The sequence below is a fragment of the Schistocerca serialis genome, chromosome 9 (assembly GCF_023864345.2).
Source record: "Schistocerca serialis cubense isolate TAMUIC-IGC-003099 chromosome 9, iqSchSeri2.2, whole genome shotgun sequence".
Classification (NCBI taxonomy): domain Eukaryota; kingdom Metazoa; phylum Arthropoda; class Insecta; order Orthoptera; family Acrididae; genus Schistocerca; species Schistocerca serialis.
Genome location: NC_064646.1, coordinates 194,232,653 through 194,258,229, shown reverse-complemented (window position 1 = coordinate 194,258,229; position 25,577 = coordinate 194,232,653). Strand labels below are relative to the sequence as shown.

The window sequence follows — 25,577 nt, the reverse complement described above, 5'->3', positions numbered from 1 at the left end:
AGGTGTGACCTGAGGTGTGAACAATCACCTAAGGCGGGAGTGCCCTCAGAGAGGGCCCCCACAAGGGAGGAGCGCGCCATCGGAGACGCCGGTAATCATGGGGGATTCTTCCACAATGGTTTCCTCATCTTCCACTATGTCTGCTCACAAGCGTAAGTTCACTGAGCTTCAGCCACTGACAGTTCTTCCACCGTTGCCACAGTTCCTTGTTGTTTCTTGGTCTGACGAAGGTCACGACTTCTCCACGGTCAACCCTTTAATTATTCAGAAAGGTGTCAACGCAATTCCAGGTCCTGTAAAGTCTTGTTCCAGATTACGGAATGGCACCTTGTTCTTAACAACAGTCAGTGCCCTCCAGGCACAAAAATTGCTTTGTACTTCACTGCTCCACAGCTTCCCTGTCCGGGTTGAAGCACACCGCACTTTAAATTCCTCGCGTGGAGTCGTTTATACGTGCTCCCTCGATGGATTGTCTGACGAAGAAATTCAGCACTACCTGTCTGACCAGGGCGTAACGGCTGTTCATAGAGTTATGAAAAGGGTTGACACGAACATCATTCCAACCCGCACTGTCGTCTTGACATTTGACAAAGTTCAACTCCCATCGAAAATCAAAGCAGGCTATGAGATAATTTCCGTTCGCCCTTACGTCCCAAACCCTACGCGTTGCTATCGGTGTCAGCGGTTCAATCACACCAGCCAGTCCTGTTCCAATCCGGCCAAATGTGTTACGTGTGGCAAGGATGCCCATGAGGGTGCTCGTCCACCTCCATTCCCTCGCTGCATCAACTGTATGGGTGACCACGCTGCTTCCTCTCGAGATTGCCCCGTTTTTAAGGACGAAAAGCTCATCCAGGAAATTAGGGTGAAAGAAAAGGTGTCGACCTTTGCTGCTCGAAAATTATTCGCCAGTTGACAGCCCACCGTGCTTCAGACAGGAAAATACAGCACTGTCCTTGCCTCTCCTCGGCCAACAAAGGAGGCGGCCACGCAGACTTGCGACCTCAGCTTTAGTGCCATGGTCGTCATATCGGCCAGCGCAAAGATCGCCCGTTCAACCTCACCACTTTCGCCTGCCCACTCTATGGCTCACCCTTCATCGAGTTCTGCTAAATCTCGAGCCCAAAAGTCAGACACCAAGACTTCGAAAAAAGAGCATACTCGTGAAGATTTTTTACGTACCGCAACTTCACAACCATCGGTTCCTCCTTCATCTAAACATCATATTTACAAGAAGGCTACAAAGAAACCCAGTTCATCTCCTCCTCCGCGAAGGCGTGTCCCATCTACAGCACCACCTGGCGGAAATCGCCCTCGGCCGTCTTCTGTGTCGCCGAGGCGCACTGCTGGCGGCCGATCAACCGACCGATCGCTGGTGGCAGGAGCTCCTGCTGAACAACTTATGGATCAGGATCTTCTGCCTTCGGCTGAATGCCATTCCATGCTGTTGGTAGCAAGCTCTGAGCAGTCGTTGAGTTGACAGCAACCTTGGTCACATTCCTCCATTTTCTGTTCACCTTATGTCCGCTATCCACTGGAATATCCGCGGCATTCGAGCCAATCGGGATGAATTGTCGATCCTCTTACGATCCTACTCGCCGGTCATCTTCTGTCTTCAGGAAACAAAGCTGCGTCCCCATGACCGCTTTGTTCTCCCTCATTTTCAGTCTGTCTGATATGATCTCCCCTCTGATGAAGGCACTCCAGCCCATGGAGGACTAATGATTCTTCTCCATGATACTCTCATTTATCACCCAATCCACTTAAACACTTCTGTCCAAGCTGTCGCTGTCCATCTTTCCCTTTCTGGATACATGTTCTCTCTTTGTACTGTATACATTCCATCGTCCACACCAATGGCACGAGCTGATCTCCTTCATCTTCTTGGTCAGCTTCCACCCCCCTATTTGCTGGTTGGGGACTTCAATGCCCACCACCCGCTTTGGGGATCTCCACATCCTTGTCCACGTGGCTCACTATTGCTAGACGTCTTCCACCAAGCGGATCTAGTTTGCCTCAACACTGGGGTCCCTACATTTTTGTCTGCCTCCACGACAAATCTATCTCATTTGCACCTTGCGGTCGATACTGTTCCGCTAGCTCGGCGCTTCGAATGGTTCGCTCTTGATGATACACACCACTTTCCATGTGTCCTTAGACTGCAGCCTCAACTGCCATATATGCGCCCGCAACGCTGGAAGTTTGCCCAAGCCGATTGGACACTTTTTTCGTCTCTAGCGACATTCGATGACCGTCGCTTTCCCAGCGTCGACGATGAGGTCACACATATTACCGACGTTATTCTTACAGCTGCGGAACGTTCAACACCATACACCTCCGAATTGCCCCGGCGCCCCCCAGTTGCTTGGTGAAACGAGGCATGCCGTGACGCAATACGTGAGCGGCGACGTGCTCTTCGTCTTTTTCCGCCACCATCCTACTTTGGCCAACTGTATCCGCTATAAGCAGTTCCATGTGCGATGCCGTCGTGTCATACGCGATAGCAAGAAGGCAAGCTGGAAATTCTTTATTAGCTCATTTAACACATTCACTCCCTCCTTGGAAGTTTGGAGTCGGCTTCGACGGTTCTCAGGCGCGCCTAGTTTCTCCCCGGTCTCTGGGCTCACTGTCGCGCATGATACATTAGTGGACCCCGTCGAAATTTCTAACTCATTGGGTTAGCACTTTGCTGAGATTTCGAGCTCTTCAAATTACCCGCCAGCGTTTCTCCCGAAGAAACGTGCAGCTGAAGTGCGACATCTTGCTTTCTCCTCTCAAAATCGCGAAAGCTACAATACTGTTTACTCCATGCGGGAGCTCCAACTTGCACTCTCTTCTTCTCGCTCCTCCGCCCCAGGACCGGATGGTATCCACGTCCAAATGTTGCTGCATTTATCAACTCATAGTCTGCGTTACCTCCTTCGCCTTTATAATCGAATTTGGACCGACAGTACTTTTCCCAGACGATGGCGGGAAGCTATTGTCGTTCCCGTTCCGAAACCTGGAAAGCACAAACATCTCCCCTCTAGCTATCGCCCCATTTCTCTCATGAGTAGTGTCCGTAAGGTTTTGGAGCCTATGGTGAATTACCGTTTAGCTTGGTGGCTGTAATCCTGCAGTCTTTTAACACCTGCCCAATGCGGATTCCGAAAGCATCGTTCTGCAGTTGACCATCTTGTTGCTCTCTCCACTTACATAATGAACAATTTTCTCCGGAAACTCCAAACAGTAGCAATATTTTTGGATCTGGAGAGAGCATACGATAACTGTTGGAGGACAGGCATCCTCCGCACACTGTTCTCTTGGGGCTTTCGAGGCCGGCTGCCCCTTTTTCTTCGCGAATTTATGGCAGAGCGCACATTTAGGGTGCGGGTGAACACTACTCTCTCCCGTACTTTCTCCCAAGAAAACGGGGTACCCCAGGGCTCCGTGCTGAGTGTTGTACTGTTTGCCATTGCCATAAATCCGATTATGGATTGTCTCCTTCCTGATGTCTCGGGCTCCCTCTTTGTGGACGATTTTGCGATCTACTACAGCTCTCAACGGACCAGCCTTCTAGAACGACGTCTTCAAGGATGTCTCGATCGCCTCCACTCGTGGAGCATCGAAACCGGCTTCCGTTTTTCTCCCAGTAAGACCGTTTGTGTTAATTTTTGGCGACGTAAGGAGTTACTTCCACCCTCCTTACATCTCGGACCTGTCAACCTTCCGTTTTCAGACGTAGCTAAATTCTTGGGTCTTATGTTTGACAGAGAACTGTGCTGGTCCTCCCACGTTTCCTATCTTTCGGCTCGCTGTCTGCGATCCCTCAACACCCTCCGTGTCCTGAATGGTACCTCCTGGGGAGCGGACCGAGTGGTCCTTCTCCGCCTCTATCGCGCCTTAGTGCGCTCGAAATTGGATTATGGAAGCATAGTCTACTCCTCTGCTCGGCCGTCTATTCTTCGTCGTCTCGACTATATCCACCACCGTGGATTACGTTTAGTGTCTGGAGCTTCTTACACCAGCCCAGTGGAAAGCCTTTATGCTGAGACTGCTGAACCTCCGCTGTGCAATCGGCGAGCAGTCCTTCCGAGTCGTTATGCTAGCCATCTGTCTTCCATGCCTGCTAATCCGGCCCATGACATTTTTTTTTTCGACGCCTCCTTTGATGTAGGGTATGCAGGCCGCCCCTCCTCCCTACTACCACCGGGAGTCCGCTTCCGTCAACTGCTCCATTCTCTTTCCTTCCACTTTCCTAAAATCTTCTTGACAACTTGGGGTACAGCACCGCCTTGGCTCCGTCCCCGGATCTGCCTGCTCCGTGACCTTTGTCGATTTCCCAAGAATGGTACCCCTTCACTTGTTTATCATCGGGCATTTGCTGCTCTATGTGCACAAATGACGGACGCCACATTTATTTACACCGACGGCTCGAAAACATCGTTACGTGTAGGGAGTGCCTATACCGTTGGCGACACCCCAAATCACTTTCGGCTTCCCGACCAGTGTTCGGTTTATACTGCGGAGCTTTACGCTGTTCTCCAGGCTGTCCACTACATCCGCCGCCATCAGCGGATACAGTACGTTATCTGCTCAGATTCTCTCAGCTCTCTCCACAGTCTCCAAGCTCTTTACCCTGTGCACCCTCTGGTCCACCGGATTCAGGACTGCCTGCACTTGCTCCACCTGGGGGGCGTCTCGGTGGCGTTCCTCTGGCTCCCGGGACACGTTGGTATCTGTGGAAATGAGGCGGCCGATATAGCAGCCAAGGCTGCAGTCTCTCTTCTTCGGCCAGCTATTCAATCGATTCCCTTCGCCGATCTACGGAGCGTTTTATGTCGTCGTGCTGTTCTTTTATGGCACGCACATTGGTCGACACTTCACCATAATAAATTGCGGGACGTGAAAGCTCTTCCTTGTGCTTGGACCTCTTCCTCCCAAACGCGTCGTTGGGAGGAGGTAATTTTAACTAGTCTCCGGATAGGGCACTGTCTTTTTAGCCATCGACATCTTTTAAGCGGCGATCCTCCCCCTCTCTGTCCCCACTGCTCTCAGCTGTGGACGGTAAGACACCTTTTAATTGAGTGCCCCTATTTTAATCCGTTACGCTCCCGTCTACAGCTGTCGCCTGATACATCGTCGATTTTAGCAGATGACACGCGCTCAGCCGATCGCGTTCTCGAGTTCATTAGTGCCAGTGAAATGACGTCAGTCATTTGAGGCTTTTTTTTGGGGACAACCAACCCCTTTCTGTAGTGGATTTTTAAGCCTTCCTTCTACTTTTAGTTTCTCCAATTTTATGACTTTCGTTCCCATTGCTGCTGGTTTCCATTTTCGGTTTTTTACTGTTTCCTAAGTCACGGACCGGGCGCTAATGACCATAGCAGTTTTGCGCCCTAAAACCAAAACAAAAAAAAGTAAGGGTTGTGTGTGCCACATTTGGTTGAAATTGGTCCAGTTTCTTGCATACACAACTGGCCATGAAAATTGCTTCAGCAACAAGAAATGCAGATGATAAAAGGGTATTCATAGGACAAATATATTATACTAGAACTGACATGTGATTACATTTTCACGCAATTTGGCTGTATAGATCACGAGAAATCAGTACCCAGAACAACCACCTCCAGCCATAACAACAGCCTTGATACGCCTGGGCATTGAGTCAAACAGAGCTTGGATGGCGTGTACAGGTACAGCTGCCCACGCAGCTTCAACACGATACCACAGTTCATCAAGAGTAGTGACTGGCGTATTGCGACGATCCAGTTGCTCGGCCACCATTGAGCAGACGTTTTCAGTTGGTGAGAGGTCTGGAAAATGTGTTGGCCAGGGCAGCAGTTGAACATTTTCTGTATCCAGATAGGCCCGTGCACGACCTGCACATGGGGTAGTGCGTTATCCTGCCTACATTTAGGGTTTCGCAGGGATCGAATGAAGGGTAGAGCCACGGATCGTAACACATCTGAAATGTAACGTCCCCTGTTCAAAGCTCCGTCAATTCGGACTAGAGGAGACCGAGACGGTAACCAATGGCACCCCATACTATCACGCCGGGTTTTACGCCAGTATGGCGATTACGAATACACGCGTCCAATGTGCGTTCACCGCAATGTCGCCAAACACGGATGCGACCATCATGATGCTGTAAACAGAACCTGGATTCATCGGAAAAAATGAAGTTTTGCCATTCGTGCACCCAGGTTCGTCGTTGAGTACACCATCGCAGGCGCTCCTGTCTGTGAGGCAGCGTCAAGGGTAACCGCTGCCATGGTCTCCGAGCTGATAGTCCATGCTACTGCAAACGTCGTCTAACTGTTCGTGCAGATGGCTGTTGTCTTGCAAATGTCCCCATCTGTTGACTCAGGGATCGAGACGGGGCTGCACGATCCGTTACAGTCATGCGGATAACATGCCTGTCATCTCGACTGCTAGTGATAAAAGGCCGTTGGGATCCAGCACGGCGTTCCGTATTACCCTCCTGAACCCACCGATTCCATATTCTGCTAACAGTCATTGGATCTCGACCAACGCGAGCAGCAATGTCGCGATACGATAAACCGCAATCGCGATAGCCTACAGTCGGAAATTTATCAAAGTCGGGAACGTGATGGTACGCATTTCTTCTCCTTACACGAGGCATCACAACGACGTTTCACCAGGCAACGCCGGTCAACTGCCGTTTGTGTATGAGAAGTCAGTTGGAAACTTTCCTCGTGTCAGCGCATTGTAGGTGTCGCCACCGGCGGCAACCTTGTGTGAATGCTCTGAAAAGCCGATGATTTGCGTATCACTCCATCTTCTTCCTCTCGGTTAAATTTCGCGTCTGTAGCAAGTCATCTTAGTGGTGTAGCAATTTTAATGTCCAGTAGTGTAGGTAACTGCAGTCTTTCAGTATTGGAAGCATACCGTGTGTTTCGACAAACAGAACAATGACGTATAAAAATTGACTCACGTTGTTCATGTCTGGCACAAGTAGTAGTGTGGTAAGAGGACAGATGGCACGCCTGATGCCTTGATTGGTGGCCAGTCTGCGCTCCCTGGGTGAGTGCCGCTAGCAGCTCCCTTGTGTCAGCCGACAGGAACAATCTGCTGGGCCGAGTGGCTGCTTAAGGCGGCGGCTGCGGCGAATCAGCCGTAACGAGATAATGCGCTTCCGCTGACTGTACCGAGGACGTGCCGCTGGCGAGGGGCACAGCGGCCGACAAGGCCTAGAGATGCCCTCCCGTCGTGTCGAGAGCAATGCTGTATGAGGGTCCTAATACTGTTCGGGCTTAACCAGGAACACATTACATTTTATCCATTATAAAGGACTGTCACACGCCTGCGGCTGAAATAGCTTTGGGTTTGTTCATGAAATAATTTCTTCTGTTGCCAGAAAAGATTTTAGTTTGTTTCTCCCATGTGTAAGTAGGCTGTTCAGCTATGTAAGTAGGCTATTTAGGTTTTTATGTTGGTAACGCCATGTAGCGCTCTATATATGAAAATCGCTGACTGTGCTGTGTGCAGTCTATGGCTGGTTGGCATTGTTGCAATATTCGCTATTGTGGTGTTGGGCATTTGGATGTGAACAGCGCATAGCGTTGCGCAGTTGGAGGTGAGCCGCTAGCAGTGGTTGATGTTGGGATAGATATGGCAGAGTTTTGAGAGCGGACGATCTGGACGTGTGTCCGTCAGAAAAAGGAAATTTGTAAGACTGGATGTCATGAACTGATGTATATATTATGTTTTTGAACGCTATTAAGGTATATACATTGATTGTTCTCTATCAAAATCTTTCATTTGCTAACTATGCCTACCAGTAGTTAGTGCCTTCAGTAGTTGGAATCTTTTATTTAGCTGGTAGTATTGGCGCTCGTTGTATTGCAGTAGTTAGAGTAACGAAGATCTTTGTGAGGTAAGTGATTCATGAAAGGTATAGGTTATTGTTAGTCAGGGCCATTCTTTTGTAGGGATTATTGAATGTCAGATGGCGCTGCGCAAAAAATTTTGTGTGTCAGTTTAGTGTTGATGAGAATAAGTAAAGAGAGAAATGTCTGAGTACGTTCACTTTTTCTCAGCTGTTTGAAAATCAAATAACGTAGAGGTTTACGAGCACAGTCATTTATAAATTTTTCGAAGGGGATGTTTCACATGGTGCGTTTCGTGAAACAATTCCCATTTTCAAGTGCAATTTCTTCGTGTATTAACGCATTCATGCGTGCTGTGTTCCATGTGAGTTACTGCATCAGTCTGCTGCCTTTACTGTTAAATGTAGACAACCGCACGTTATAACTGATGATGGATGTTATAATACGAGAGTCATTCAATAATAAGAGACAGTTTGTTCTGGACAAAAAACGGTTAGTAGGGAAAGTTAAGTACTTTTATAGCTTTAAGTTGGCATCACTGGGATGAGCCCTGATCAGCTGATACATCAGGATTATTCTGTTTATAACCTCAAAATACATTTCAAGATGGCTAGTCCGCTTGAAACGGCCACATTAGTTGAACAACGCTCTGTTATTCGTTTTTTACTTGCTGAAGGCGAGAAACCAGTGAATATACATTGTTCATGGTGAAGGTTGTATGAATCGTGCAATTTTTTACATATGGGTAGAACAGTTCAAAAATGTTAGTGACTCAGTGGCTGACGAACACCGTTCTGCCGACCAGTTGCACTTTCAACTCCCTCACTTGAAAGTCGAATTGATGACATTATCCGTGCTGACCACCGTGTGACTGTAGAAATGATACTTAGTACTGGTACAGTTTCGAACATTATCTGTAAACAGCTGAAGTACAGCAAAACATGTGCAAGATGGGTCCCAAAAGAGTTGATGCGGCTACACAACGAAACAAGGTTGAGAGTGTGCGGAAAGCTAAAGGAACGTTATCAAAGAGAAGCTGAGCACTTTCTCAACAAAATTCTAACTTGTGATGAAACTTGGGTTCAATATTATCAGCCAGAACAAAGCGTGGAGTGGAAGCACACCAACTCCGCTGTCAAGAAAAAATTCAAAACTCAAGGATCAGCAGGAGAAGTCATTTTGACGTTGTTTGGGATGGTGAAGGTCCAGTTTCTTGTGATTCTCGAAGAGCAGCGTACAAGGAACAGCCAATACTACTCGGATTTGCTTTTACACAATGTGAAGCCAGCCATGATATGAGAGAGAGAGAGAGAGAGAGAGAGAGAGAGAGAGAGAGACGTCGTGGATCTCAGAGGAGACGTGTGATTCTCCAGCAAGACAACGCACGTACTCATATTGCTGAACTAACCCGTGAAACCATCGACAAAATGGGCTGGGAATTACTGCCTCATCCTCTTTACAGTTCCGATTCAGCACTTAGTGATTTCCATTTGTTTGGTGCACTGAAAGAGGCATTACGTTCGAAGGGGTTCCAGGACAACAAGGAAGTGAAAAAGTTTGTGGGAAATTGGTTCAAACATAAAAATAAAGAGTTCTTTGCAGCCGAAATAATAAAGCTTGTAGTCTGTTGAAACAAGTGCATAAATGTTTACGGGAATTATGTTGAAAAGTAGAAAAAGTATTGTTTTGTAAAAATAAACGCTTTTTTTTCTCCACACCAATTTGTCTCTTTATGACCCTCGTAAAATATTCGGAGAAAGACTGACACCTTCCCAAATCCAAAAATGACATGAAGAGATATATATAGTTTAAAATTATTCTGAGATAGAGATTCAGTTGTATTTTGTTCAAAAACAAATCCTGGAGTGGCAGCATCTCTCTCTCTCTCTCTCTCTCTCTCTCTCTCTCTCTCTCTCTCCTTTTTGGCGCTGCTCCTGACTGAATGCTAGGCAGAAAGTGGTTTCATTCTGTGTTCTATATTATAGGATGATTAAAAATTTTGTGACGTGCCTAAAGTTCTTATTATTTTAAACATTTCCTTGTACTAACTCGTTTTTTTGTAAATATTTTTCTAGCAGTTAATGTAGGAGAACGGGAATCGAGTCTGCCGTCTTAATACGGTGATGCCATTGATCATTTTTTTTCGAAGGCAACACTGATGATGAATTTTTTACTTGTAGTTTAACAGTCACGCAGCATTTTACTAACGACGGAACGATTACAATGAATTTCACCGTTTTCCGCTCTCATCTATCAGTTGTAATCTGCTCTTCCTCAATTTATTTTCTTTATTACAGCCAACAACATTATCAATTGTACAATAAGAAAGGTAGATCACAAACTTCATTGTTAACGACGAATTTGGAAAATACTGTACTTACCATTTCTTCGTTGACTTCTTACGCAGAAACACGCTGTAAACGACAATCGTGCAATAACAATCTCCCACAAAGATACTTTGCAAATACTCAACAGGTATGGCCCAATAGATCGGCAGAGAATTATTCTACAAATGGAAATGAAGTCCCGTGCTTCTTGACTGAGCGTAGGGGAACGATGCGGGAGACCCGCACCGCCGTACTAGGCAAGGTCATAATGGAGGTGGTTTGCCGTTGCTTTCCTCCGACCGTAATGGGGATGAATGATGATGATGATGATGATGATGATGATGATGATGATGATGATGATGATGATGAACACGACACAACAGCACCCAGTCCAATAAAGTAAATCACAAAGAAATAAGAGAGCGTTCAATAAGTAATTACACAAAATTTTTTTCTGTAAGTAGGTTGGTTTTCTTCAGGATTTCAATGCGATGGCCTTACGCCACCTTACTGGGACGGCCTGTCTGCCCGAATGGTACCATCGGAGCCAAAGTATTGTTGCATCGATGAACTCCGCGTCATCCACGTACTGCTTTTCGCGAAATGCACACTTACTTGGACCGAACAGATGGAACCGGAAGGTGCGAGAATCGGGCTGTGGGGTGGATGAGGTAGATGAGGAAGAACAGTCCAGTGGAGTATGTTTTGTGAGCTTCCCTCGCGTCTCGCGTGTGCAAACGTCCAGTTGAGTAGCGAGGTCTTCGGTTGTGATCCGTAGATCACTTAGAATGAACGTTCGCACGTTCCATCATTGCAAGAGTCACAGCTGCATGCAGCGGCCGGCTCACAGGAGATCTGAGAGGTTTTGTGCGACCTTTTTACAGTCATGACAGACGCTGCGGCCAACGACTCATCGTGCTTTTGTTCACTGCTAGGTCTCCACAGATGTTCTGAAAGCACCTATGAATACCTGGGATGCTCCAGTTTTCCGTCAAAAACTAATGACAGCTCTTTTCTTGGAAAAACACCTCCGTTACAGAAGCCATTTTGAAGACTACGTGCGCACTGTCGCCTATCTGAACTTCATGGAAGTATAGCAAAGGAAGCAGGAGTATTCCTTCATGTCCCACAACAAATTCCGTGTTTTCAACTGAAACTGGCCAAGGAGAAAAATATGCTGAATTACATGCTTAACGTCCCTCGTACATAATGTGAAGTGTAATAATATCCTACATTCATATTTCGGAATAAATAAAAATGATATGCCTGCAATGCTCCATGTTCGACATGAGATAAACAGGGAGATATTTCCATAGCAGTTACACAGGGTGCATTGGAGCCTACACATATCAACAATATCAACATACATACACCCATTTGGAAGCGTAAAGCGGATTGTCAAACGACTCCACAGACCAACAAATGTCACAAAATGGATCTGTCGAAAGAACTGGAGAAACATCCATATCAGAAAAAATTTGAAAACAAATCATTTCCTAGAAATTACCCTCTGCCCCAAGAATACTGTACATACTCGGTGGACGATCAATATCGTTCTCTATTGACTACGTGCAAAATATCTTTGTGAAAATTGATTACTGTACATTGGCTGTTTTCAGCGTACGTTGTGCATTGCAGATTGAGTGAGTAATGTTTAATGAACATATATTTCTGCGTAAGTGGGTGACAAGTAAACCGGAAGTAAGGTTTATTTCCAAATTCGCCATTAACTATGTATAAAGGTCAATCATTAATTACAAAATGAACGTCTTTCATATATTAGAAATAAAAATAACAAATTAATGTAACACACACACACACACACACACACACACACACACACACACACACACACGTTGTTGTCGTCGTTGTTGTTGTCTTCAGTCCTGAGACTGGTTTGATGCAGCTCTCCATGCTACTCTATCCTGTGCAAGCTTCTTCATCTCCCAGTACTTACTGCAACCTACATCGTTCTCAATCAGCTTAGTGTATTCATCTCTTGGTCTCCCTCTACGATTTTTACCCTCCACGCTGCCCTCCAATGCTAAATTTGTGATCCCTTGATGCCTCAGAACATGTCCTATCAACCGGTCCCTTCTTCTTGTCAAGTTGTGCCACAAACTCCTCTTCTCCCCAATTCTATTCTGTACCTCCTCATTAGTTATGTGATCTACCCTTCTAATTTTCAGCAATCTTCTGTAGCACCACATTTCGAACGCTCCTATTCTCTTCTTGTCCAAACTATTTATCGTCCATGTTTCACTTCCATACATGGCTACACTCCATACAAATACTTTCAGAAACGACTTCCTCACACTTAAAACTATGCCCGATGTTAACAAATTTTTCTTCAGAAACGCTTTCCTTGCCATTGCCAGTCTACATTTTATATCCTCTCCACTTTGACCATCAGTTATTTTGCTCCACAAATAGCAAAACTCCTTTACTACTTTCAGTGTCTCATTTCCTAATCTAATTCCCTCAGCACCACCCGACTTAATTCGTCTTATATCCTCCATTCAAGACACTGTCCATTCCGTTCAACTGCTCTTCCAAGTCCTTTGCTGTCTCTGACAGAATTACAATGTCATCGGCGAACCTCAACATTCTTATTTCTTCTCCATGGACTTTAATACCTACTCCGAATTTTTCTTTTGTTCCCTTTACTGTTTGCTCAATATACAGATTGAATAACATCAGGGAGAGGTTACAACCCTGTCTCACTCCCTTCCCAACCGCTGCTTCCCTTTCATGCCCCTCGACTCTAACTGCTATCTGGTTTCTGTACAAATTGTAAATAGCCTTTCGCTCCCTGTATTTTACCCCTGCCACCTTTAGAATTTGAAACAGAGTATTCCATTCAACATTGTCAAAAGCCTCACGTGTTCCAACATTTCTGCGGAATCCAAACTGATCTTCGCCGAGGTCTACTTCTATCAGTTTTTCCATTCGTCTGTAAAGAATTCGAGTTAGTATTTTGCAGCTGTGACTTATTGAACTGATAGTTCGGTAATTTTCACATCTGTCAACACCTGCTTTCTTTGGGATTGGAATTATTATATTCCTCTTGAAGTCTGAGGGTATTTCGCCTGTCTCCTACATCTTGCTCACCAGATGGTAGAGTTTTGTCAGGACTGGCTCTCCCAAGGCCGTCAGTAGTTCTAATGGAATGTTGTCTACTCCCGGGGCCTTGTTTCGACTCAGGTCTTTCAGTGCTCTGTCAAACTCTTCACGCAGTATCATATCTTCCATTTCACCTTCATCTACATCCTCTTCCATTTCCATAATATTGTCCTCAAGTACATCGTCCTTGTATAAACCCTCTATATACTCCTTCCACCTTTCTGCTTTCCCTTCTTTGCTTAGAACTGGGTTTCCATCTGAACTCTTGATATTCATACAAGTGGTTCTCTTTTCTCCAAAGGTCTCTTTAATTTTCCTGTCGGCAGTATCTATCTTACCCCTAGTGAGATAAGCCTCTACATCCTTACATTTGTCCTCTAGCCATCCCTGCTAAGCCATTTTACCCTTCCTGTCGATCTCATTCTTGAGACGTTTGTGTTCCTTCTTGCCTGCTTCGTTTACTGCGTTTTTATATTTTCTCCTTGCATCAGTTAAATTCAATACTTCTTCTGCTACCCAAGGATTTCTACTAGCCCTCGTCTTTTTACCTACTTTTTTCCTCTGCTGTTTGCGCACACACACACACACACACACACACACACACACACACACCGAAAACATCGCATAACTGACAGAACAAATGAATAACACACTTGTAAACGGGAATAATATCCCGAAACGAATAGTGTAGCAATAAAAGAACAAGGCAACTGGCAGGAGTAAACGTTATTTTATAGTAAAACACATCATTAATATTTCACTTTGTCCCGTCGGCCACTTTGCCGATTCATCAAAAACTTCACTGAGATGAATTTGATTGGACAGTTTTAGTTTGGCGGCGAGGTCCGACTTCTTGTATTCGTGGTAATCCCACACCTGCCAACTCGTTCCGTTTAATCAAAGATCGATAGTAACATACTTGGAAATTGACACTAGGGGTAAGGAAGAGGTGGTGTGAACACGATAGTGGTATAATGGTTGATGCGCCAACTTGGTGAAAGGTAACTGAAATTTACCTTTGCAGTGCTAAAACGCTATGTATATAAATTTTTTAGAGAAGACAAACACGATTCGTGCCAAAAATTTCACAGATGAACCGTTTCAGTGAAGGTGCTGATGCTAATGAGGTCCAGAGACGGTGTTCAGGCTACCTCGAGGTAAATGTTGTTTAGAGATGTTGGTGTACACATTGTCCATTTATACTAATGTACTACAGGCAACTGCATGCTAATGACTAACACGCCCAGAACAACCAGATGTTCAGTGCATAGTGTCTGCAACTTCAGCCAAACGTTCAAACCAACTGCTCTGCCGAGTGTATCGGTGTTGGATTCATCAGCGCTTTATCTGGCTCCACAAAAAGAAACAGGGTTGCCACGTTTATGGCCGACACCTCCCCTTTAACAACTGCGGAAACATTGTTCAAATGTTCTCTGACGTCAGCTCCATAGTGTGGTGGGCCACCGTCGTCATTCTGGAACCATAAAGAGTGCCTAAGTGCTAGCAGGACATTTTCAGAAGTTCCCGGTATTACTGCAAAGAGAAAGATAGTGATTTTCTCCATCGAACGTTAGGCAGATGATGGGGTGCAATCATATGGTCGCGAATATTAACCCATAAGTTTACGATGGTCTCTATCGATACTGAAACCCACGAGATGCCTTAAGATTTACCAACTTCCAGACATGGCTATTGCGGCTGTTGAACCGTAAACGTTCGCGTAAGGCAAGTTCGTATATCCGTTAAAGGGCTCCAAGCAAGGAAACAGTGCACTTGTGGCATTTGTGTTGCACAATGTGTTTATCTAGTCTATAACTCTGATAACTTCTATATGTAGTTCTTGGCGCTGTGTATAACTTCACGATGAGGTCACACTCCAGAGAATTTTTCCTGACAACAACGATGTGTTCCTTAAATATGGTAGGATTCGTTGTGGATTCATTTAAGCATGTACTTGAAGATTTTCTCTGTGTAAACAGATATTTTCGACGCAATAGTGCTTACAGTGTTCAAAACAAGACCAGAATTTAGCTGAGCGTGTGACCTCTGAAGTTGTTAAAGGCGTAAGCTAACATACCATTAACCGCAAAGCAGGGCGCCTGACAAGTGATACTACTTTACCACTGTGTTCATTTCACATGTAGTTCCCCAGTAAATCCATTTAAGATTCTCTTAAGACAGTAGTGGTGGAATACGTGTATTTCGTTAGAAAGGAATCGGCCAACTACCTTCGGTTCATGTTTTAATGAACTCACAGGTATTCACAATGAAGAGAGAGATAATTGGATATGTGGACGGAAACCGGGAGACGAAGCCCCCTGGCTCACACAAAAATTTCTTTATAAAATGGAAGAAAGAAGAAAATTCAAAGGCAATAATTACGCATAGAAGAAAAAGTATATCAGGCTGAATAATGAACTAAGAAGAGATGATGAGCAAAGAAAAACAGTAAACATTCACTATTAGTAATGCTACTTATTTAAACACGTAGCACCGTTACCGGTTTTACGTAGACAGGTTCATGTTGCTGTTGATAATGGTTGTGGGCTGCTTTTTTTTCTCCAAAAATTGTGTAAGCAAAAACAAGAAATACAACAAACATGAACGGTCGTCTGAAGATGAACCTGTCGCTTCGAAACGGGCACCGCGGTACAGACGTTTCAGTAGAGGTAATGTGTGATCTCGCGTTCGATGTACGTAGAACTCGTTGGAAATAGTAACATTCCGGTATGGAGGACGTTTTGGGGAATAGCCGCTGTGCAAAATAATTCAGTTTACAGTCGATAGCGAGCCACATCCGCCTGCGCTTGACTCGTCTGATGATGAAGGAAGCTACAAACTCAGTTGCCCAAGTTTTGCCTAACCCTTTCCAGCCCGATGGTCTACTTGGACCCATTACAGTTTTTAGCTATTTCTGGAGTATCTACGAAAGCCCATTGTTTCCACATGGCACCAGTGCATTCTAGTGTGTTGATTAGGTCACTAGATGGCAGCGGCAACAACAGAATAATGAGTGTTGGATCCGCATGGACCGGACCCGACAGGAAAAAAACGCACTAACTCAAAAATTTGAAATTGTTTAACGTGTTCCTAGGACGACTTCAGTCAAAAATACTGTTAACATGTTTTCTCTCACGCGAAGTAAAATATGGGCTGGAAAGGGTTAATACTCTCGAAAGTGCGCATAACTTCAAACTTCGTCAACAGAAATAAATAATTATCGTTTTCAAACGGATCAACGCTGTGTACTTGCTTCATCGTATCTAGATAACTAACGAAACTGGATTGCTATTTGTCAATATTTACAATTAAAAATTATCACGGAATAACCGACGTCTGTTGAAAATAGTGATTAGAAACAGATGGCACACCGGATTGCCACGTAAACATTGGTCAATGGTGCTGAAACAGCAATATTCACTATGCATTTCTTATTTCTTTATTTATTTATTTAACTTTTTTCTAAGCAGCTTCACGGTAAAGATTGGCAGGAGTTACAATACTCTAGCCTTATTTACCGCTACTTTTGAATAACCTGTTAACGGTACGTAGAAATTTAGTCCATATTAAACGTAATCAAGAGTTCTTAACTACTTTGTGTACACACTTTTCGAAAGAGGCTTCTTAATGCCCTTACTGACTTAAAACTTACTCAAAGCGATTTCTGTTGCGCTGATAGTACTGCACGTAACCGTTCCACAAATAATTTCATTTAAACCTTGAAATATCGGAAGCAATGAATTAGGTATTGCGCATAACCATCGGAAGTTAACGCAGCAAGGTGAATGGCAGATAATTCTGAACAGGTTTCGAAGGAAGACACAATACACATCTAGATCTCTTACTCGAAATCTAGCTTATTCGCTTTTCCTGGAAACGCGGAAGCAGTTTAATCTTAAATGTAAGTACTCAAATGATTATAGTTCCCAATCCAAGGAAGGTTGTAGTATTGCAGAAAAGACTTCGACATAGGACATTTCTGGTGTCCAGTCAAATCTGTTACGAAACAAGCAGTACATTTTTTATTTAAATTTTTTGCTATTCAGAACTGAAGTATCACTAAACTAGTATAACTTAACAATAAATCCGGCAAAAGTCCTTTTCGCAGTAGATGCCCTACTGTCACTTTAGTGAAGCGACATGTAGTATCTGGCTTTGAAACAGTTACATTGCATCTGCAATCTTTTTGAAATACTTCACAAGATACTTGACCAATACCATTGTTTCCAGTTGAATCTATGAAAATGTACTGGAGTTTGACCATGGTACTTGATTTCCACAGGTAATGAACGGTATTCCCGGCCTGCGCTTCGTGCCACAGGCCCCAAAGCGTCTGGCGAAAGGCGAGGAAGACTGCTTCTGCTCAGAAAAGGACGGTTGTCTTCCCTATGCCTTGATGGACAGCTCCTACTGCAAGAATGGTGAGGATGCAATTCCATTATCTTCAAAACTAACAGCCATAGTCATGTTCAATGATACGTAACACAGTTTTAATGGCAGATAACGGAACACACTCATATTTCACTATATACGTGGTTTGAAATACATTTTGGATAAGCCAAACACGGTTTAGATCTAACGGTTAGGAAGTGAAAAGTGTGCCAGCCCGGCTAGCCGGGCGGTCTAACGCCCTCCTTGCCGAGCGGGAAGGCCTGCCAGCCCCCGGCACGAATCTGCCTGGCGAATTAGTGTCGAGGTCCGGTGTGCCGGCCAGTCTGGATGGTTTTTAAGGCGGTTTTCCATCTACTTGGGCGAATGCGGGCTGGTTCTTCTTATTCCGCCTCAGTTACACTGTGTCGGCGATTGCTGCGAAAGCACTGCTTCCACATAGGCGTACACCATCATCACTGTTCCACGCAAACATCTGGGCTTACACGCGCCTGGTATGAGACGTTTCTAGGGTGGTGGGGGGAGGGGGCTCTGGTGTCCACTGGTGGCCGAACAGCACAATAACCCTGGATTCGTTGTGGAGCGGAAGGGGGTAGGTGGACTGCTGTGGCCTATTGTGGGATTGTGAACCACTGAGGACTAACGCAGGGATGAAGCCTCTCTATCGTTTCTAGGTCGCCAGTTCAATACAGTACAAGGGAAAAGTCTGCCTGGAGAACGTTGGTACAGTTTCTGTCACAATGAAGTCCCTTTAATTTTATAGGACTTGCTTGCATCTCCATGGCAGACGAAACACAAACTGAACGTTCTTCAGCTGACGTGAAGAAAAGGTACTTGGGATCAGTACATAAACGTTAAGATCGCACATAGCTTTTAGCTGGCAACATTGTTTGAGGATTTGAATGGATAGAAGCCGCTGCAGTGAATTCGACTACTGACATTTCTCCGCCCTGATAATTTCGTGGTAGAAACATGCAGCAGTAGGCTGAAAGGGTTTTTTTTTCCATTTTGAATCTGCAATCATCGAAAACAGGCTGTAATTTTTCCTCCTATCTATGTAATTATGTAGTTACGTAGTTCTAAATTCGTTCGAGCAACCAATCACTCATAATAGGAAACACAATCATAACTCACTCACTCAAAATGATTCTGAAATTTTACTTATTAGAATGAAATCAGGCGATGATTCTTCTTCTCTGCAGGCTTGTGCTTTGCGGCAGTCTGCTAATCTCTACAAATAAAATGCCTCGTAATTTTGGGAGTGTTGTATAATCAGTCGGGAAACCTCAGATATAGCGGATATTTGGCTTTGATGAAGTTTAACCTTCCGAAGAAGTAATGGAGCTCTGGGATTATTAAATGCGGGTTCGTATCCAGTCTTTAGGAAGTTCCCTTCTGATTTAAAACTACGCAATATATCGATGAATATCATTAATTCTCAAATGTCAAATACACTCCTTTTGTATGAAGGAGCAATATATATATATTTCCCTTTTAATCGTACAATTTCGTATGTTATCTTTTGACATACATCTCAATATTCAGATAACAATTCTTCAAACAAAGCTCAGGCTAATCGGCACGAAGTCAATCTCGGAAGCTCTTTTCTAACCACCACCAGAGAGTGTACTACAAAGAATAATTATCCGCTCATGTCATAGCTATTGTATGAAACTACTTTGCGCATGGATTCTGCGAGTATGAAGATAGAAAAATTGGTAAACGTCATTCAAGGGTAGAATTGTATCAGAATAATTCATCGAATATAAAGAGATATTACAAGGCGGATGATATCATATCCGCCCGTAAATGGCAAAGATTTGTCGATATTTGCTAATGTCCGTATAACAAAAATAAACCCAATTCTCTTATCCATCGAACTTTCATAATTTTGCTGGGTACTGAACAACACGTATTGTGGAAAATGAAAAGGACCTGTTTATGGCCTAAGCGACACAAGAGGTCACTTAGGAGGCAGACCATGTATACAGGGTGAATCATAACTAATAGATATACTATAATACGCTGTACAGTTAAATTAATGTGATCATCTGTCAAAAGCGTGAATAACCACCTTCTGCAGAGTGGAATGTTGCCAAGCGTGCAGGAAAAGGGTAGCTGAGGTTTCGGAAAGCATCGATAGGCATGCTGAGCATCCATGGTGCGAATAACCCGATCGATGTGGTCCCACAGTTCATAGATTGGATTTAATTCTGGGGAATTTGGTGGCCAATGGAGAAAGGTAAAACACGCAGGTACCATGCGAGCTCGGTGACCGACAGTATTATCCTGCCGGTAGATACATCATGCCGAGCAAAAACAAACTGCATGTATGGTTGGACGTGGTCTCAAAGTCCGTTGTGCCTTCCAGCTTGACGAGGTCATCCAGGAAATCCCACAAAAACATTACACGGACCATAATGCTCCCTCCTCCATCCTATACCCTTCCGACGATTCTTACATTGACATTTGCGATGCGCACGCCAACGGCCACTTGACTCTCAGTGGACGGCCTGTTGTGATACTGGCGTACACTGATGAACAGCAGACAGCATGGGTGCATAGACCAGGCGCCTGATGGTGAGGCTCGGAAGCAGGAGACACTGTTGCTAGCCCCTTGGTTCAAGGCAGGCAGCTGCTCAGTCATCACTCGTCTGCTCCCCCATCCCCTTCTCTGCAGCTGTCGTCCACCCTTGTCATGTGGTACAACACAAATGCCTCGCTGCAGTTTTGGATGGCGCCATTTTGATACATAGGTTATAGTTTAAACGTAACGACAGTTGAACAGTTTAGAAAATTAGCCATTTGGCAAATCCATCCACCCTTACCCTGGAAGCTAACGATCACGCCCTTCGGGACGACACGCACATAGATCCAATTCCGCTTAACGACAACGACAACACTGTTTTCCGCGTCCCACCCGACACGCTTTATGTACCCTCCACTGCTAGGGTGCGAGTTAGCGAACACTTCGCTCTCATTTAAATGTGTGTCCGAAAGAGTCAGCCTTAAGGAATTGTGAAACGAACCCTGTTGTTGAGACCGTGTCCCACAAAGGGCACAGATTCTCCACGAGATGGGGAAACTCACAGGCGTCTACTGAGACGTAAGCGCTGCAATGTGCATGTGAGACAGACGTGAACCTACGTCATAGGGGAAACCCAGTAGAAGCCGTTTGTGGCCAAGGAGACTTAGCAGTGGTAAATATGGCGGATCGAAGATCGGCCATAAAGGGAAAAATTTATGAAAACTATATAATTCTGTAGTAATGCAAGGGATCAAGCCACAGTAATTTTAATCTGCCATCCTCCATAAAATTTCATGGATATCCCAATAAAACTGGAATATTGATCATATCTGTAATAGTTCAGGATTTACTGTTGAAGTGAAATTAACAAGTTTCGCAACGAAAACCTGAATGCTAAAATATGAACGGCTTGGTCGATCTTAACGATCGACATTTCATATATGAGGATCACTCCGAAAGAAATGCACACAGTTTTTTTTAAATCTATCTTTTATTCTCCATGTTTGAAAGTTTTACAGCATGTATATACATCCTTTAGGAACAATATTTTCATTTCTCCACGTAATTTCCATCCCTCTCAACTGCCTTACGCCATCTTGGAACGAGCGCCTGTATACCCGCACGTTAACATTCTGGACCAACCTGTTGGAGCCACTGTTAGGCGGCGTGCACAAGGGAGTCATGATCTTCAAACACTTCCTTCCCCTATCCCAACGTAGCGTGACAATTCGTTAACTCCCTGCACATTGTCAGAGTGTGAGCAGTACGAGGCCTGCCACTGCGAGGACAATTCTCAAAAATGCCGTGCCCAATTTCATCACGTAACCTGCTTGCTCACAGACTACCTGTACTGCGACCGACAGCAGCATCTCCATGCACCTTTTTCAACCTCTTGTGGATGTTTCACACTGTCTCGTTTTCACAGCACAGGAATTCTATGACAGCACGTTGCTTCTGACGAACGTCAAGTGTAGCAGCCATCTTCAAGACATGCTGTGACGGCGCCACTCACGGGAACAGGTTTAACTAACTTTGAAAACGAGCGGGAAGGATGTATCTACACGCTGTAAAACTTTCTCACGTGCATAATGAAAACCGTATTTTTACAAAAATAGTGTGCATTTCTTTTGCAGTGACCCTCGTAGAAGCGCATCATTAAAATGACAAACGTTGTGAATATCAACTCTGTAAGTTTGTTTGTTTAAAAGAGATAGTAAATTTAAATTATCAGTATTTTCAGTTAAGCATCAGATCATCATTTCCTCCACACAACACATTGGAGGAAGACAGCATGACACCTTATTGAATCATTAGGTAATAGAATATTTGCTGTAAAGTTTAGTGCCTAATAGGTACTTTTGTTCTTTACTTATTTAGCTGAAAGCACATTGGTGCAAGGCTACTGTCGGTGATACTCAAAGTTAAGAAGGTAATTGTATTGGTTTTATGCAAAAGAATTTATTTTTTATTATACAATGTATATTATTGTTACTTTATGTAGAACGTGAAAGTGGTCAAGCTTAGATTATTTAAATACGTTAAAATGTAAAATAATGTAGAATAAGCTGTAGCCAAACAGATGGACGGCTTTAGGAAAGAGAACTGCCCTAGTCAGTTGAGCGGCGATGTTCAGCACGCGGGAAACGCGGCCGAGGACGGACAGAGAGCTGGTGGAGACGCGGTTAGGTTAGGTTAGGTTACGTTTCGGCTGGAGACAGCAAAGGGTACAGTACGGGTGGAGATACAAAAGCGGACGGTCGGATTTTAGGTAGCTAGGAAGTGAAAACGACTTAGAAAATTTCGCGTTGTGTGATACCACGGCATTTAGTCTCTGTTCAGTGAACAGCCGCTCGCCTGGTGTGAACTCCAACTTTTCGCGTAGTTAACGAGGTGGAGTATCGAACTTGTATTTCGCGGTGAGATTGTGAATGATCGAACTGTGTCAAATGGATATGCGCTCGAGTGTAACAGTAATTCTAAATATGACCACGTTCACCATTAGTTTGCTTTCTGAATAAACATTCTAACCAAATCGGAACTGTGTGGCCTACACCATGAATGGCTCGGTAACTTAGTTCCCGATATTACTATTACTGTTGTTGCATTTCATATTAACTTCATACAATTTCGCTAACTTGCCATCAACCAGACAATTTAACCAAAGGGTCACAAGTGTCTAACTTAGGGCGTGTAATGCGACACGTGCGGTTCAACCCCTAGAAGAGTTTGAGCCAAGACATTTCGACGATGAGGAACCACAAGTGAGCCCAATCATCTTTGGTATGCTAGCTCGCAACGGGTACTACCTCCCGTCTGTGACTGGTTATTATAAGTTGACGTCGAAGACAGGCGGTGCTCACATAAATGTGACTGGACGGTGTACAACACAAATGTACTGTAGACGTAAACTTTGACCAGTTCCCATGTAATCGATCAAATTTCATCGAAGCCATAAATCAAGAAGAAATACAATACTACTTCAACACGTTACATATTACAAATCACTGTCCAATCGTACTGCTGATAAAAAGTGTTCAGTTGTCGTCCTCACATTCGGAGGCCGTACTGTACTAATCTCTGCTGAAAAATGGCTCGGAGCACTAAGGGACTTAACTGCTGTGGTCATCAGTCCCCTAGAACTTAGAACTACTTAAACCTAACTAACCTAAGGACACCACACACATCCATGCCCGAGGCAGGATTTGAACTTGAGACCGTAGCGGTCGCGCGGCTCCAGACTGTAGCGCCCAGAACCGCTCGGCCACCCCGCCGGCAATCTCTACTGAGATTAAGCATTCTTTCGAACGTTCTTTGATCTACTAGTAATTTTGAGAACTATGTGCAATTCACTGCTCAAGTTCTTGTAACGTATCAACAAGAGTGCTGCAGATTTCACTTTAAGGTAACCCTAGACAGGAAAACTCGGAAAACTGATGTCTGATGACCTCAGATAGCAAGGTACAAGCTATCTCGACCTGTCAATCTTTCGACCATATTGGTGCATTAGATGTCATATTGTACGGAAGCAGCCTACTCACGCTGTAGTAAATTCACATCAGTCTTTGCATTGTGTGCCAGCCAGTCCGCTGTAACTAGCTCTGACGTCATAAATGTTGCGCAATACTTTAAAAATCAAGCAAATAACCTAAAACATTTCTAGCATGTCAGGAGTAATACTAAATTAATGTGTGTTGAATATCAGTTCGATAACTTTAGCTATTTTCAAATGTGGACGTTTTTCTGTAAAAATCATTGGCGCAACGGAAAAGAGCTAGAAAGTTAAAGTTTTATATTTAGATTCATCTTTCATAATAATTTAATAAAAACAGTACTTTGGGTTTCACAAATTAAAATTTTAGTGGAAATTCATGATTTTCTGGTTTTCGTCTTAAAACTTATGGAAGCAAGATAGATTAAGTAGGCTAATAAATAAGGCTAGGATGTTTATATTTAAGTAGGTTGGAGATCCGCTATAACTATGAAGATATGAGAAGTTTCATTTGAATAACTATAAAACTATAGCGATAGCGTATCTCCAAAGTGCCAGTTCAGAGCTCGTCTACTGCGTGCAGTGTAATTAAATTAATTCTCTCGCCCAAAATATTTAACTTAGCCACGTCAAAATTTTATCATCAATACTTACCTGCGTGCTGAATGCACATTTAAATTAAGAGCTTCATCGGCCATAAGCAAAAGAAGCTATGATTTATTCGGTAACTTAAAGTGGTGCATTACTAGCCCAGCGGCTAGTCGGGAGAGCCGATTTGATCAGGCGTTCCCTTAGCCGTCAGCACCGCGTCTTTATATATAAGAGCGCTGCGCGAGGAAGCAAGGCCCCAGTTCTCTCCAGACGCTGAATAGCACGCACGCCATCTGTGTCGGGAGTCGCGTCGCGTCGGTATCATTGCTACAAACAGCCTCGGATGCCGTATTAAGTTACTCGGAATACGCGTAACCATGAAATCATTTTCGAGTGAAGTGTTAATTCTGGGTTGACTTTAATTATCGATCTTCAGTTTTCTTATGTCGTATTTTCACGTGCCGCCGCGGGACAGACATTCTACCAATTATTTAGCGTGGCGTTTGATGAACCTTATCATCAAATTATGGCGAGCATTCACTTAAACATTTAATTTGGACAGTTATAGTGGCATCAGCGCATTAGACTCTGAACTGCTCTGTTAGTTAGATTGTGTGGATTCTTTTGTTTTCATCTGTGACTTTCAGAATACAGAAAGTTTTTTTTTTAACAAGACCGTTTTTGATTATAAATCCCGGACAATCTCCTAATTCCTCAGAGCTATAAGCTGTAACTATAAGTGTATTCTCAGATGAAGTGGGCACTAGGAATTCTAATTACAGGCTTCACGTTTTGCTAATCACTTTCCGGTGGCCAATATTGTAGTTAAAGAGCCAGTGTTGAGAACGGCGAAAGACAGCATAAATAACATTCTAAATAATAGGAACGGGTTTTACATTCTACAAACCAAACATATTTATATACAACAACAATATCTTCCCTATCTGCCGCCCCACATATGGATAATTGGCCGGGAAGTGTTTCAACACTCAAACATTTACGCAATAGTAAATAATAATTCCACCCACCGCCCCACAATGTCAGCAGTAAAATGTCCCTGTAGCCCATCATGTATGTACTAGAGAGTTTAATGTAATGTCAGAAAATAAAAAAATACAATATCCTCTAGGACTGTGTTCAGTGGTACCAGGATATAATACATAGATACAGAGGGGCTGTAGTAGCAGCGATTCATTTGTCACGGTCATCGGCGATCAGATGCCGCTCACTAGAGTTGTCTGCGCACCCCCTGTCTTTCCTCTGCAGACAGTAACTGTGCCGAGTTTACAGTTTGCAAG

At 44.1% G+C, this 25,577-nt stretch overlaps 1 protein-coding gene across 1 annotated transcript in view; it reads left to right on the top strand.

The window, feature by feature from the left end:
* LOC126419253 (lysosome membrane protein 2-like) overlaps positions 1-25,577 on the top strand; it is a 384,735-nt gene that overhangs the window by 334,185 nt on the left and 24,973 nt on the right. Inside the window, exon 8 of the mRNA XM_050086410.1 lies at positions 17,565-17,703. Coding sequence (XP_049942367.1) covers positions 17,565-17,703 — 139 coding nt within the window. The remainder of the gene's footprint in view (positions 1-17,564; positions 17,704-25,577) is intronic.